Genomic DNA, 17,321 nt, shown 5'->3' with positions numbered 1-17,321 from the left:
AAAAAAAAAAAAAAAAATAACAGCTTTATTGAGATATAATTCACATATCATACAATGCACCTATCTAAAATGTACAATTTTAAATCGTGATTTTTAGTAAATTCACAAAGTCATGCAATCATTATTATAACCAATTTTAGAAAGTTGTTATTATCCCAACACCCACCCTTGTACCCATTAGCAGTCACCACCACCCCCACCCCTAGGCAGCCACTAAGGTACTTGCTGTCTCTATAAAGTGCCTATTCTGGACATTTTGTATAAATGGAATTATATAATACGTGGTCTTCTGTGACTGGCTTCTTTCACTTTGTATAACATTTTCAAGTTTCATCTATGTTGTAGAATAAATTAGTATTTCATTTTTAATCATGGAATAATATTCTGTTTTATGGATATGCCACCTTTTGTTTATCCGTTTATAAGCTGATGAGCATTTGGGTTGTTTTCACTTGTTGACTATTATGAATGATGTCATTGTGAACATTCATGTACAAGTCTTTGTGTAGACATATATTTTCACTTTTCTTAAGTAAGTATATCCCTAGGAATCGAGTTGCTGGGTCATATGGTAACTCTGTATTTAACATTTGGAAGAATTGCCAGACTGTTTTCCAAAGCAGATGTGTTTTACATTTCCATCAGCAAAATAGGAGAGTTCCAACTGTTCCACATCTTCACCAGCACTAGCTATTATCTATCTTTTTGATTATAGCCATCCTAGTGAAAGTGAAGTGGTATCTCATTGTGGTTTTTATTTCTATTTTGCTGATGGCCAGTGATGCTGCGCATCTCTTCATATGTGTATTAGATATCTAGATATCATTTTTGGAAACAGGTCTATTCATATCCTTTGCCATTTTTAATTGAATTATTCATCTTTTCATCAAGTTGTAAGAGTCTTTTATATGTTCTATATACAAGTCCTTTATTAAATATATGATTTGCAGATATTTTCTCCTATTTCATGGATTGTCTTCACTTTTCTTAATGGTGTTCTTTGAAGCACAGAACTTTTTTTATTTTGATAGAGTTCAATTGATCTTTTTTTTTTTCTGTTACTGCTGGAGCTTTTGGTGTCATATTTTAAAAATCACTGCCTAATCCAAGGTCATATTTATGCCTGTTTTCCTCTCAGAGTGTAATAGTTTTTGCTCTTAAAGTCTTTGAATTTTTTGTGTATATACTATTTTTTAGAGAATGTTTAGGTTTATAGGAAAATTAAGCGTAAGGTGCAGAGATTACTTTTGCATTGCCTCCCCCATTATCAACATCCTCCACCAGAGTGGTATATTTGTTACAAATGATGAACCTACATTGACAAATCACTATCACCCAAAGTCCCTACCTTACATTAGGTGTCACTCTTGGTGGTTTACATTCTGTGGGTTTGGACAAATGTATAATGACATGTTTCCACCATTATAGTATCATACAGAGTAGTTTCACTGCTCTAAAAGTCATCTATGTTCCACCTGTTTATCCTTCCTTCCCCCCAACTTCTGGCAATCATTGATGTTTTTACTGTCTTTATAGTGGTTTTTCTTCCAGAATGTCATATAATTGGAATCATATAGTCTGCAGCCTTTCCATATTGGCTTATTTCACTTAGTAATATGCTTTTAAGTTTCTTCCATACCATTTCATGGCTAGATAGCTTATTCCTTTTTAGCACTGAATAATATTCCATTTTCTGGATGTACCACAGTTTAATTATCATTCACCTACTGGAGGACATCTTGGTTGCCCCCACATTTTGGCAGTCATGAACAAAGCTGCTATAGATATCCATGTGCAGGCTTCTGTGTGGAAGTAAGTTTTTAACTCCTTTGGGTAAATATAGGGAGAGTGATAGCTGGATCATATGGTAAAAGTATGTTATTTTGTAAGAAACTGCCAAGCTGTCTTCCAAATTGGCTACACTATCTTGCATTCCCACCAGCAATGAATAAAAGTTGTTGTTGCTTCACATCCTTGCCAGCATTTGATATTGCCACTGTTCTGGATTTTGGCCAATGTGTGTGTTGCATATCTCACTGTTTTCATTTGTCTTTCCGTGATGACATGTGAAGTGGAGCATCTTTTCATGTGCATATTTACCACGAGTATATCTTCTATGGTGAGGCGTCTGTTAAGGTCTCTGGCTTTTTGTTGTTGTTGTTGTTGTTGTTGAGACAGAGCCTTACTGTATCGCCCAGGCTGGAGTGCAGGGTTGTGATCTTGGCTCACTGAAGCCTCTGCCTCCTAGGTTCAAGCGATTTTCATGCCTCAGCTTCCCAAGTAGCTGGGACTATAGGAGCACGCCACCAAACACAGATAATTTTTGTATTTTCAGTATAGATGGGGTTTCGCCATGTTGGTGAGGCTGGTCTCAAACTCCTGGCCTCAAGTGATCTGCCCACCTTGGCCTCCAAAAGTGCTGAGATTACAGGCTTGAGCCACTGCATCAGGCCTCTGGCCCATTTTTAATTGGATTGTTTGTTGTTTTGTTGTAAGTGTTTTTTGAATAACAGTCCTTTATCAGATACGCATTTTGCAAATATTTCCTTCTAGTCTGTGGCTTTTTGTATTACTGGCAGTGTCTTTTGCAGAAGAGAAATTTTTAATTTTAATTAAGTCCATCTCATCAGTTCTTTCGTTCATGGATTGTGCCTTTGGTGTTGTAACTAAAAAGTCATCATTAAATCCAAGGTCATCTTGATTTTCTCCTCTATTATCTTCTAGGAGTTTCATAGTTTTGCATTTTGCATGTAGATCTGTGATGAATTTTGAGTTAATTTTTGTGAAGGGCATATGCATCTAGATTCATTTTTTACATGTATAAGTCTAGTTTTTTCAACACCATTTATTCGAAAGACTGTCTTTCCTCCATTGTATTGCCTTTGCTCCTTTACCACAGATTACTTGAATAGATTTATGTGGGTCTATTTCTAAATGTGTATTCTGTTCCATTGATCTGTTTGGTCAGTTGTTTCCCAATACTACACTGTCTTGATTGCTGTAGCTTTATAGTAAATCTTGATGTTGGGTAGTGTCAGTCCTCAAAATTTGTTCTTCTCCTTCAATATTGTTTTGGCTATTCTGGGTCTTCTGTTTCTCCATATAAACTTTAGAATAAGGTTGTTAATATCTGCAAAATAACTTGCTGAGATTATGATTGAGATTACATTGAATCTATAATTAATTTGGAAAGAACTGGCATAAGGACAATATTTAGTCTTCCTATCCATAAACATGGAATATCTCTCCATTTATTTAGTTCTTCTTTGATTTCTTTAATCAGTTTTGTAGTTTTCCTCATACAGATCTTGTACCTATTTTATTAGACATATTTATATTTAAGTATTTTATTTTGGAGGGTACTCTGCACCTAGTCTGGAGTGCAGTGGCACAATCTCGGCTCACTGCAACCTCTGCCTTCCGGATTCAACCCCTGGCTCAACCTCCTGAGAAGCTGGGACTACAGGCGTGTGCCACCACGCCCAGCTAATTTTTGTATTTTTAGTAGAGACGGTTTTGCCACGTTGGCCAGGCTGGTCTCAAACTTCTGACCTCAGGTTATCCACCTGCCTCAGCCTCCAAAAGTGCTAGATTACAGGTGTTAGCCACCACACTCGGCCTGTGTTTTTAATTTCAAGTTCTACCTGTTCATGCTGGTATATAGGAAAGTGATTGACTTTAGCATATTAATCTTACTATCAGCTGTATCAGCTCTTGCCTCATGTATTTTGATGCTTTCTGTTTTGGAAGGTTTTTACTGATTCCTGCAACCTTGCTGTAATCACTAGTTTTAGGTGTTTTTAATCAATTCTTTTGAATCATATCATCTGCAAACAAAGATAGTATTTGATCTTTTCAAATCTGTATACTTTTTATTTTTTATTACATTAGTTAGGACTTCCAGTATGATGTTAAAAAACAGTGATGAGAGGCAACATTCTTAACTTTTTCCTGATGCTAGTGGGAAAACTTCAAGTTTCTCATCATTTAGAGTAATGTTAGCTGTAGGTATCAAATTGAGGAAATCCCTCTCTATTCCTAGTTTACTAAGAATTTTTTTTTTCACAAATTGCCATTGGATTTTGTCAAATGCATTTCCTGCATCTGTTGATGATGTCATGTGATTTTTCTTCTTTAGCCTGTTGATGTGATATTAACTGATTTTTGGATGTTGAACTAGCCTTGCATAACTGGGGAAAGTCCCAATTGATCATTGTGTATAATTCCTTCTATACATTGTTGAATCTGATTTGCTAATATTTTGTTGAGGATTTTTGCACCTGTGTTTATGAGAGATGCTGGTATGGTGTGTAGTTTCTTTTCATGTAATGTTGTTTTCTGGTTTTAGTATTAAGGTAATTTTGGTTTCATAGAATGAGATAGGAAGCATTCTTTTGGCTTTTGGCTTCTGAGAAATATTGTAGAGAGTTGGCATAATTTCTCCTTTAAATGTCTGGTAGAATTCAACAGTGAACCCATCTGTACCTGATGCTTTCTTTTTTAGAAGATTATTAATTATTGATTCAATTTCTTTACTACATATAGGCCCTGTGCAGATTATCTGATTTTTATTATTATTTTTTTCTTCTGCTTATTTTGGATTTGACTTGTTTTCTTTTCTAGTTTCCTGAGGGGAGGTTTCAATTATTGATTTTAGATCTTTCTTCTTTTCTAATGTATGCATTCAATGCTATGAATTTCCTTCTAAGTATTGCTTTTGCTGAATTGTAAACATTTTGATAAGTTATGGTTTCATTTTTATTTAATTCAGAATATTTTCAGGTTTCATCCAAGATTTCTCCTTTAATCCATGTGCTATTTTTGAAGGATGTTGCTTAGTCTCCTAATAGTTTGGGATTTTTCAGTTATCTTTTGATACTGAGTTCCAGTTTAATTCTACTGTGGTCTGAGAGCAGACAGTATATGATTTCCATTCTTTTAAATTTGTTAATTTTTTATGGTCTGGAATGTTGTTAAATGTTTCAAGTGAACTTAAGAAGAATGTGTATTCTGCTATTTTTGGATGAAGTAGTCTCTAAGTGTCTATTAAAACCTGTCGACTAATGATGATACTGAATTTCACTATGTCTTTACCAATTTTCTGCCTGCTGGTTGTGTCCATTTCTGATAGAGAGATGTTGAAATGTCCAACTATAATAGTGGATTCATCTGTTTCTCTTTGCACTTCTATCAGCTCTTGCCTCATGTATTTTGATGCACTGTTATTAGGCACATACACATTAAGGAGTGATTTATGTTCTTAAAGAATTGACCTCTTTATCATTATGTAATGCCTTTCTTTGTCTCTGATAAGTTTCCTTGCTATGAGGTTGGCTCTGTCTGAAATTAATATAGCTCCTCCTGCTTTTTAGAGTTATTGTTAGCATAGTATATCTTTCTGCACTCACTTTTAATGTATATGTGTCTTCATATTTAAAGTAGGTATTTTTTTGTAAACAGAGTATAGTTGGATCTTGTTTTTCAATCCACTCTGACAGTCTCTGTCTTTTCATTGGGTTATTTAGATTTAGACCATGGATGATTAAAGTGATTATTGAGACAAGCCATGGTAGCTCATGCCTGTACTCCCAGCACTTTGGGAGGCAGAGGCAGGCAGATCACCTGAGGTCAGGAGTTCGAGACCAGCCTAGCCAACATGGTAAAAACCCGTCTCTACCGAAAATACAAAAATTAGCTGGGTGTGGTGGTGGCGCCTGTAGTCCCAGCTACTTGGGAGGCCGAGGCAGGAGAATCGCTTGAACCCAGGAGGCGGAAGTTGCAGTGAGCCGAGATCTGCACTCCAGCCTGGGTGACAGGGCGAGACTCTGCCTCAAAAATAAAATAACAAAACAAAATAAAATAAAATTACCATATTTGTTATTGCTTTCTGTTTGTTGCCTTTGTTTTTTGTTTCTAATTTTGTTGTCCACTCTTTTCCCACTTTTTATAGTTTCATTGAGCAATTTTTATGATTGTTTTCTCTTCTTTTTTAACCTATCAGTTGTATTTTTTAAACTTTCTTTCAGTGATTGTCTTAGAGTTTGCAATATACATATAAAACCAATCCAAGTTCACTTTCAAATAACACTATAATACTTCCTAGGTATTGCAGGTATCTTATGATAACAAAATAATCCCTGTCTCTCCCTCATCTCTCTTGTATCATTGCTGTCATTTATTTTGCTTATATATGTGTATATAAACATAGAGATATATACATTTATGGATACATGGGTGAATAGATTGTAGATATTTTAAACAAATCATCTATTAGATCAATTAAGAAAAATAAAAGGTTTTATCTTCACTTATTCCTTCTCTGATGCTCTACTTTTCTTTATGTAGATCTCAGTTTCTGACCTATATCATTTTCCATCTCTCAAAAGAAGTTATTTTAACATTTCTTGCAAAGTAGTTTACTTTATTCATTAGAGCCCTCTGCATATTAGTCATGGTTGTTTTAAATTTCTGTTCTAATAATTTCAACATCTCTGCCATCTCGTCTGGTTTGATGCTTGTTCAGTCTTTTCAAACTGTGTTTTTTTGCTGTATAGTATGTTTTATAATTTTTTCTTGATAGCCGGACTAATGTATGGAGTAAAAGGAATTTGACTATAAGTAGACCTTTAGTAATATGGTGGTCAGGTGTTGTGGGAGGGGAAGAATTCTGTAATTCTATGATTTGTTCTCAATCTTTTAGTGAGCCTATGCCTCAGGACCATGAATTTCACATATGCTTCTCATCTGCCTTTTTAGGTAGGACAGGATACTACGTGGATATCCAGTTTTTCCAGCACCATTAGTTATAACAACTATTCTTTCCTTTTTGAATTGTCTAGGTACCTGTGATAATGATCAGTTTATTAAATATGAGAGTTTATTTCTGGATTCTTAGTTCTATTCCATTGATCTGTATGTCTGTCCCTATGCCCGTACCAGATGACTTGCTTACTGTAGCTCTGAGTAAATTTTCAAATTGGGAATTGTGAGTTTTCCAAATTCGTTTTTCCTTATCAAAATGTGTGTGTGTGTATGTATGACTATTCTGGGTGCTATGAACTTCCTTAGAAATTTTAGGATCAGTTAGTCAACTTCTGCAAAGAAGGCAGCTGGAATTTTGATGGTTTTATTTCATTTTACATTGTCATTTTTTTTCTTAGCATTGTCATTATGAAAAGGAATAGTATTTACTTAGGAGTATTTTCCTGGTTTTCTCTTTCCTTTTGAAAGGCCAATGAGATTCCTATCTTCTCAAGCTGCTCCAAGATTATTTAAATATTATTGTCACTATTTTCTGTTTCGAAATCTTTTCAATTAAGCAGAGGTCTTTCCCCATAACTCCCCCACACTAACAAAATAGATTTTGTTTGCCTCTTTGTGTTTACCAAACAATAGTTTTACTCTTATATTAATGTCTTAGATAAAAGATTGCAAGGCCTTCTGATGAGAGACCAAGCATATAGGGGTTTGTGTAGCAGAAAAACGGACTGAACTGGTAGGTAAAATAGCGATGTCTACCCAAAGCTCCATACTTCCAGGGATGTAATTTAAGAGTTTTATTATAAGAAAATTAAGTGAAATGTATTACTTAGTTATTTATTATTGTAGTAGTGGGGGTTTTTCTAACTAATTTACCTTAAGGATAATTTTTTAATGTAAGTAGTCTACTAAATATAGTAATTACTAAATATAGTAATCAGAATATGATGCATGTTTATATTGAATGAAAATAAATAGGATGAAATAAAGTTTTTAGAAATTAACATAGAATGGAGAGAGTATCTGGTATACCAAAGTACTCAGTAAATATTGGCTGAATAAAGGAATGAATGAAAGAAAGGCCCTACATGAATCATTGTTTTTAAAGCCTAGGCCCTTACCTCAGGGATGAGTCTAGTTAATCTCTCAATTCAAAAGGCTAAATCCTGCTTTCAAGGTAGATTGTTTTTTAGTGTTTTCAATTTTCTTAAAGGATAACCTGAGAGTTTCACATTTTTACAGCGTTTATGTCATGGTTGGTGCAGATGTCCCATTTTCTTCTTGTTTACGAGAAGTTGAAAATCCACAGAATCAATTGAGATGTAGTCAAGAAATGGAGCCTGTAATAACATGTGATAAAAAATTTCGTACTCATTTTTACATTGACTGGTGCAAAATTTCATTGGTAAGTTTTTATTTTGTTTTTGCAAGTTTAATTAAAAATGATGTGACTGGAGTTAACATTTGACTAAAACCTGAATTGCTTTTAGGAATAAATCCTGGGTTTACTTTAACTGCAGTTGACTTCCCTTCAGATTAAGGATCTAGAAAGCTCGTTGACAGTGCATCCATTTAGGAAAGAATATATCCACTTTTGTACTTATTCTATCCTTGATTAGTTGCTGGGGCTGGTTTAGCTTGGCAGGTGGTCCAAATGAACCCCCTGGACATCCATATAGCTGCTAATGAGCACAGATAATGGAGTTAGTATGATATGTGCAGAAAGATTCTTCTTAAATATTCTGCCACTAACCCACTTTGGAAGGAGAGGATGGAGTACAATAATAAATCTGAAAATAAAGCAATATTGTGCTATGATTTAATGTTCTGAAAACTCAAATTATAGGGAAAGTCCAAGAAACAAGAGACAATTTCGAGTGAAGTTAGAATCTTACCCATAATTCATAAACATAATATTTCTTTCCAAATCACATTTGAATTTGCATGTTAACAGATTTAGGAAAATGTAAGGTTTCAAATATATGTAAGATGTGTAATATTTTATATATGTTTGTATATTTTATATTATATGTCTGTATATAATATTTTGATCCTGTTATCTGAAAGGTAGGAGGGTTGTTTTAATTCTTTGATTTTTCTTTTTACTTTTCATATTAATGTATCCAACTGATGTTTTAATTATTTAGTGACCTTTTAGATTTAACTTCTTTCAACTCTTTATGATTGGTAGTGAATGAATTAGATCTAAGTTTAAAGCTGACATTTGAACAAAGTTACTAACACATAAACACAACTATCACTTCATGTCTTAGAGAGCCAGCTGCATCCTGGAAAACATATTACTCACACTGCAACACTTAGCACTCCTTGTGGCCTTTTGCCTTGAACTCTTCTTCTCATGCCTCTTGTCTCATGGCCTTTAGAAAAATGGCCTTCTTTGCCTTCCTAAATCAAGTAAAATCATTGTTATAGGCAAATGTGCTTAATATTTCAATCATGGTGCCAATGATACAAGGGTACAGGAGACTGAGCAGCTGCAACCATAACTTAGATTCCTCTCCCAGCATCATCAGTGGACAGCAGACCCTAACAATGCCATTTTACTTGTGGTTGTTCTGGAAAATGAGTTTATGTTTAAGACTATTACCCCATCTCTAAAAGTTAAAAAATGATATATACCTTGAAGATTTTTGTTTTATCTATTAAGGCTTTATAAGTGGAAAGGTTGGGAATTTTTATTTTATGTGTATTTATTTTATGCCATATCTTGCCACAAAAGATTTCAGAAGGTTAAACAAGAGTCATACAATAAACATAATAAATAAAATATAAAAGAAGTGGAAAATCAGGACCTAAATTTCACCCCCCAAAAATAAGCATAAGGCTGTGTTGGACAACAAGCCGCCTAATGTGCAGGACAAAAAAAATGAAATTCATATTTAGTTCTCATTCTTAAAAAGGAGGCACATCAATTCCTTGGCAGAAAACAAGTTTTCACTAACACTATATTATTAACAAAATTTTGTTTTGTTTTTTTATTATTATACTTTAAGTATATTTAAGTATAACAACGTGCAGGTTTGTTACATATTTATACATGTGCCATGTTGGTGTGCTGCACCCATTAACTCCTCAGCACCCATCAACTCGTCATTTACATTTTGGGAGAAGATACTGAATAATGCTACAACTAATTCTCCCCAGCATTTTATTTTAGTAGCAAATGTAGTAGCAAATTTCACATGGCTACATTTTTAGTGTCCTTCAATAAAAACCTTAGCATAATTAAATGCAACTCAGTGAAAGCAGCACAATTAATGTGGAGGTAAATTAACATAGTGCAACTGTTGTAGTTTCTTTTTTTTTGATACTGGGATAGAATTAAGTAAGACTGGGATAGGTTCCATATTCCCTAGACTATCTTCCATAAAAGTTACTTCTGTCAGCTGGAAGGCAGAAAGATCAAGGACAACACGTTTGGAAATTGTCCCTCTTTCCCCCCCGCCCCTGCCTGCCTCACACTTTTCTCTGTCGCTAACCTTAGAACCCATATAGTGCATACCTGGTTTTCAGCCAGTTTTAGGTTTGGTAAAATCTGCACTTGATCTTTGCCACTAGGAAATAAGACATTTACACGGTAGTGTAAAGGACTGCTGCTTTAGAGGGAGGAAACTGAAAAAGAACAACTACACGCATAGGTACACACATGTTAAATATGTACACATGTAAATATATATGTATATGTGTTTTAGGAAGAACATGGAAAGTAGACCAAAGTAAAGCCTTTATTACCTTCATTCATTACATTCCCTACCTCCAATAAATACTTGCAAATTCAAGGTGATAAAGTAATTGGAAAAGATGGCTTTTTAGACAGTTTGTCAAAGAATGTTTTAGTGTATCCAGATCTTAAAATCTCATAATGTTTGCAATGATTAATTTGCTGTGTAATTGTCTTCTTTTGTATCAGGTTGATAAAACAAAGCAAGTGTCCACCTATCAGGAAGTGATTCGTGGAGAGGGGATTTTGCCTGATGGTGGGGAATACAAACCCCCTTCTGATTCTTTGAAAAGCAGAGACTATTACACGGATTTCCTAATTACACTGGCTGTGCCCTCGGCAGTAGCACTGGTCCTTTTTCTAATACTTGCTTATATCATGTGCTGCCGACGGGAAGGCGTGTGAGTACTTTAAAACTAATAAGAAAATTAGAGATCCTGCTAAGATAACAACATAGAAGTTTCCATTAAAAGTGAAATTTCATTTTAGTTCATAAAACACTTTGTAAATGAATTGAAATTGTGTCCAAACTGCAATACTTTATTCCTTTAAAATGAATTAAAATAGTTTTGAGTCTAGTAAATCAAGTTAGGGGATATAATTACTTTATTTGAAAATTATTAAGGCTAGATGTAAATTCACACTGGCAAAACAGTCCCAAGAATAATTGAGGCTAGATATTTTGGTTATACAAGCCATCTTGTATGAGCAGAGACTGCAGAATCTACTGACATGGTAATTGCACTTAAAAAAATTAATTGTGTTAGTTTGACCATAAGTGATGGTCAAAACTCTTGAAATCATTCTGCTGTCAAACAGGGTAACACAATCTAAATGTATAAAATATATATTTAAAACCCAACAAAGGAGTAACTTAACGAAAATAAGGTATAATTTGAGTAACAACTCTTCACTTCATGAAGTACTTTCAGGTCAATTAAGGTAATCTCCCAAGATTATCTGGAAGTCAGGGCAACAAAGGAAAGGATAAAAATTTAATAAAGCAGCAAGTAACAGATTCTTTCATTTTACATGTAGCTTGATTTCATTATGTCATAGAATTTATTTCAATCAAGGCCTTGATTCTTAATCTCCATTTTTTTTCATTTTTCTGTGTGTTTCTCATCAGTATTCCATCGCTGTATGTGTACTCATCCAAGTAATGTCATAAACCTGGTGGCAAATGCTGCCTGGTTGCATTTAATAGTAACAATGTCAGCATTTCCATATCATGCAAGATCCCATGAGCATATAGTCTTAATGTTCCAAATATCAATGCTATTATTTAATTCATAAATTTTGTTTTGTTTTTAGGGAAAAGAGAAACATGCAAACACCAGAGTAAGTGTCTTCTTTCCTGTTATTTTCTTCATCATTTTTTCCCACCTCTCAGTTGCCCATCATGCTCCATACATGTGTGTCAAGCTTTTTTTCATTCGTCATCTTTCATAGTTTATTTCATAAATGTGAAAGCTGCTTTCTAAATAGAGATATTAAGGAGGGGTAGAAACTAAAACTAGAAAGGGTTTGAAAACTAATAAACTAGATGCCTCACACTTTTCTCTGTCGCTAACCTTAGAACCCATACGTGCATATCTGGTTTTCAGCCAGTTTTAGGTTTGGTAAAATCTGCACTTGATCTTTGCCACTAGGAAATAAGACATTTACACGGTAGTGTAAAGGACTGCTGCTTTAGAGGAAGGAAAACTTTAGTTTTTTTGAAAACTAATAAACTGAAAACTAATAAAATAGATAAAACAGATAAAAATTAAACCTAAAATATTTCAGATTCAGAATATTAACTTACCATTTATATTATGTGGTTTCCAATCTGCATTTCTATAAACCAGAGAACAGATGAAAAGACCTTTCATACAAGTTTGCCAGAATCTACAGTAATAACCTACCATAAAATGAAACTTCTGTGAGTATTTATAAATGCCCCACCAGAAGCAAAAATATAAAAGCTATGGAAGTTTTATCTTAATCATAGAAAATAAATAGAAAACTAGTTTGTTACTTAGGACAGTAATATTAATACATTCTTCATAGCTTAGTTTAATAAAACACATATTTTAAAATCAGTTTATAATTTTTAGTTTTGTTACATTAAAAGTATGTGAGATGTATGACTTTCTGAAATAGTTTATTGAATGCCCAAAGTGCAATAATGTCTTGTTATTTTTAAAGATAGAAATACTTCATAACTTTTTCAAATTGATGACCCGTCAGGTTAATATACGATTTTAAATATACGTTGTTTTATTTCTTTTTGACCTAGCATCCAACTGGTTCATCACAGTGCTATTCAAAAATCTACCAAGGAGCTTCGAGACATGTCCAAGAATAGAGAGATAGCATGGCCCCTGTCAACGCTTCCTGTGTTCCACCCTGTGACTGGGGAAATCATACCTCCTTTACACACAGACAACTATGATAGCACAAACATGCCATTGATGCAAACGCAGCAGTAAGTGTCCACTTAGAGCCATAATTATTAATATACATGTATATTTTTACTAATGTCTGTAAAGAACAGAGCTTTCTGTTGTTGTGTTGTGTTTGTTTGTTTATAACTGGAAGAGAAAATACCAAAAGGACATTAATTATGTAAATCCCACCCCTACTGTCGTGACATATACAATATAGTTACTTTTAGGAAATGTGCTTTTTTTTCCCCCACTAATCCAAACAAGACTACATATACCTTAATATTTAAGAAATTGACACTGATACTAAACTCAACATTACATGTTTGCTCAAAGATGAGTTAATTATTAAAAAAGAACCATATCCTAAGCATTTCAAACTGATTATTTTTAGAGATGTTAGAATTATTTGGTTTAAACCTATTAAAATATTATTACCATGGACCTTTGTAATCTAAATTTTTGCCTCAGAATTAAGGGTGTTTGGGTTGTTTTTTATGATCTGCTTGTATGTCAGAGCAAGCAGTTCCAATCTGGGCTATAAACACCTATTTTATTAGTGCAAACCTTGTCTAGTGCTCTAGGGATCAGGGTTAGAAACCCTGGAAGGACTTTGTAAACAGTAGGTAAGAGTGAGGGGTGAGGAAATTGTACAGTTGCATTTGGGAGACCATGCTATATAATGCTGTAATGCAGCATTATGCTGCATCCTATATTGCTGATACAATGTAGCCTAGTGGCCACATTTTTATGTAAGGGAATGGTAGGTAAAATTGTTATTTATAAGAACATGTCCCTTTTTTTTCTTTTTCCTTTTTTTTTTTTTAAGACGGAGTTTTGCTCCTGTTGCCCAGGCTGGAGTGCAATGGCACGATATCGGCTCACTGCAACCTCCGCCTCCCAGGTTCAAGTGATTCTCCTGCCTCAGTCTCCCAAGTAGCTGGAATTATAGGCACCTGCCACCATGCCCAGCTAGTTTTTGTATTTTTAGTAGAGACAGGGTTTCACCATGTTGGCCAGGCTGGTCTTGAAATCCTGACCCAGGTGATCTGCCCACCTTGGCCTCCAAAGTACTATGATTACAGGTGTGAGCCACCGTTCCTGGCCTTTTTTTCTTTTTAACCATATGTTAAAATGAGTTAAATTCAATTGCCCCAAGCACTAGAAGTCACAAAATTGGCTTTTGAGGTCCTCCTTTTTTTCACTTTACTTTTATAGATGGAATGGCTATACAGAAAAATCTCTCTTACTCTCTCAGTCTCTCTCTTTCTCTCTCTCACACACACAGACACATACAAACCCCTTAGGATATAATACTAAAGTGAACACATTTACCTGGGAACTCTGCTGGGTACATTTTTCCCATTGTGTGCTTATTTTGTAACCAGGTAGAATGCATGTGGTAATTTGAAGATTAAATAATATGAGTAGTATGGACAGACTAGATAAGTTTATCCAGAATACTTTAGAAACCCAAAAGTATTATGAATATTTTTCTAAAGTTCTCTAACATCACTTAGGGTCATACAGACTAAGGTGCCTGTTAATGTGCATGTGTGTGAGAGAGAGTAAGTAATGGGTAGTGGGTAATTTAAGAAATGGGTGAAATTGCATATGTTTACAATTTTGAATTTTGGAAACATTAATACATCAGGGATAGAAATATTAAGGTCTACAAAATTTAGTTGTACTCTCTTCATATGGGAACAGATGGGTTTCTGTGCTCTCTGGTGGTCAGTAGCCCACCTATTATGGGTCATCATAAAATCCAGTTTACCAGGATTAGATACTGATGAGAAAAATTGGTAAAATTTCAAGAATATTGTAATAATTCAGAATTTAACCACCTCTTATCCCGTTTTTAGATGAAAATTATGAAATGGTATTGTCTTTCATTTTCAAAATGAAAAGAATTTGTACTTATTCTTTAAGGTTATTATTTCTGATATTGTTTACCCTAGCATGCCAGTGAAATGTTGACAGATATCCTTCAAAAATGGAATGGTCAAATACACTTGGAAAAAAGCAGTAGCAACATTGCAAAATTCTAACATGAAACATGAAATCCTGTAGCTAACCAAATTGTTTATGAATGATAAATTCAGTATACTTAGTATGAATGTGAAGATGAAATGCATGCCCTTTTAAGAAGGGTTAATTAATAAGTACAAGGCAGCATTATCCAAGCATATACCTGGTTATTGATTACTGTAATGTAAAGGTTTTATTTCATTTTTTAAGCTACAATAGTCTTCAGTCCCTTGGTGTGTTGATATACTTTGTGAATCCATAGGAAAAGGTCAGAATAGGTAAATCTTCAAAGAACACAGTTTGAGAAATGCCTCTATTGATAATGTAACAATGCTGTAGAATTTTAGAGTAGAAAACTAGTTATAATGAGTAGGAGAACTTGAATATGTTTGTAAATCAGTAAAACTCTATTGATAGTGAAATTCAAGAGAGGAAAAAGGTTGCTGTCATTTTAAGATAACCCTTTCTAACCATATATATTGAAAATAAGAATAGCTCCTTAAAAAGTATTTTGATTCCCGGTGGTTAGAATTTTGCAATGTTGCTACTAATATACAAGCAAAATAAAATTTTCTATCTAGTTTACACCAAATGCATCTTTCTGGTCCTTCCATAACCCCATCAAGACTGTCATTATGTTGATCAGATCTCTCTATTTGCAAATGCAATAGGCTATTATATTGAACTTGCGACAATTTAAACACATACGTATTTTTAAGTCCAGAAAACCTTCACATTAGTCAGATTTCTGCTAATGGAAAAGCTCCATTAACTAGCACTTCTATATAAATAGGGTACATAGATAATTGATGATGTTCACAATGATTATTCTGAGGCACTGCAGGATCATCAAGTGCATCTGACTCATCAGAGGAAAATTAAATTACATTCGGTGTCGTTTCAGTGTTGAGTGTATATTATCTTTCTTTTATTCTTAGAAATGGATCATATGTGCACAGTCTCTATGGTAACTCCCTATAAGCCAGAATATGTGATTAACCTCATTTTCCAACCATGCCAGATAATAGGGAATTTATTGTATGGGGTTCATCATAGCTGTCCTTTATGCAAATTCAACTTTTACTTTTACCAGAAAACAGCCATGTTTTAAAAGTTTTACTTCAGCACTGAGTAGACACACACAAATATTTTGGTCATTTGGATTGAACTGAATTCTCAAGATTAAAATGCGATATTATATTTGGGGAGGAATTACAGTACTCAATAACCAGGTGTATGCTTGGATAATGCTGCCTTGTACTTATTAATGTACCCTTTCTAAAAGGGCATGCATTTCATCTTCACATTCATACTAAGTGTACTGAATTTATCATTCATAAACAATTTAGCTAGCCAAAGGATTCTGTGTTTATTCTTCAGATTGATACCAGAAATATTCAGACATGGTTATGGCTAAAGGTTTATATTGGCTTCTAAGCAAGACTCAAGAATATTCAAAGCTTTCTTTCAAAACTGCATAAAACTAGTTTGTTCCTTTAAACGAGTCAATTTACATCAGAAGTATAGAGAATTCACAACGTTATGTAATGAATGGCTGCCACCATTATCAATTACATAGTAATATTTTCTTTTTAGTAGAGTGTTTCACAGAGCTCCAGACTGGCACCATAAATTAGCCAGTAAGAAAAAATATTTAATCATTTGCAGATGATAAATTTGAGACACTGATAAGAGACAAAGTTAAATTAGGTCAGAACTAAGATTAGATTATTTACCTATCCTGATATCTAGGCAGGGATAGATAATGTCGGTCATTGACCTCAGAGGGATCTCTGATTCAGGTTATAAGCAAAATGAACAAAGAGGCAGTGGAAAGGGAAGCTGGAGCAGAACCTGGAGACGTAGCACATGCCCAGAAATGAGGTGTTTCATTTTGTACTGTGTTTCTTTTGCTTTTCAAATTAGAGACAATATAAATAGGCTGTTAAAACTATCACATAGTCTAGAAATGTAAGGTCAATTTAATTTGATCTTGGCTAATGTATTTATTCTTTAATAAACTTTTTATTTTGGAATGATTGTAGAGGTACAGGAAAGTTACAAAGATAATAGAGTTCCCAGATACTCCTCAGTCAGTTTCTCCCATTGTTAACATCTTATAGTACCATGGTACATTTGTCACAATGAGGAACCCAGTATCAGTATGTTACTGTTACCTAGACTTCAGACTTTTTTCAGATGTCATCAGTTTTTCCACTAATGTCCTTTCTCTGTTCTAGGATCCATCTAGGACACAATATTCACTGTGTCTCCTTAGTCTCCTCAGTTCTGGGCATTTTCTTAGACCTTTCTTGCATCCCATGACCTCGACAGTCATGAGGAGCTATAGCCAGGTATTG

The 17,321-nt window shown here is 34.2% G+C and overlaps 1 protein-coding gene across 2 annotated transcripts in view; it reads left to right on the top strand.

Moving 5' to 3' along the window:
• SGCE (sarcoglycan epsilon) overlaps nt 1-17,321 on the top strand; it is a 76,162-nt gene that overhangs the window by 49,366 nt on the left and 9,475 nt on the right. Inside the window, exons 6-9 of one of the 2 annotated variants that reach the window (XM_017854970.1) lie at nt 8,002-8,164; nt 10,691-10,902; nt 11,816-11,842; nt 12,783-12,971. In XM_017854970.1, coding sequence (XP_017710459.1) covers nt 8,002-8,164; nt 10,691-10,902; nt 11,816-11,842; nt 12,783-12,971 — 591 coding nt within the window. Of the gene's footprint in view, nt 1-8,001; nt 8,165-10,690; nt 10,903-11,815; nt 11,843-12,782; nt 12,976-17,321 lie in introns of those variants that run through there. The other variant, XM_017854971.1, reaches the window with a different exon arrangement.

The sequence above is a fragment of the Rhinopithecus bieti genome, unplaced genomic scaffold (genome assembly GCF_001698545.2).
Source record: "Rhinopithecus bieti isolate Rb0 unplaced genomic scaffold, ASM169854v2 scaffold_39006, whole genome shotgun sequence".
NCBI classification, from domain to species: Eukaryota; Metazoa; Chordata; class Mammalia; order Primates; family Cercopithecidae; genus Rhinopithecus; species Rhinopithecus bieti.
Note: the sequence above shows the minus strand (reverse complement) of the source record. Positions and strands in the feature narration are given on the sequence as shown.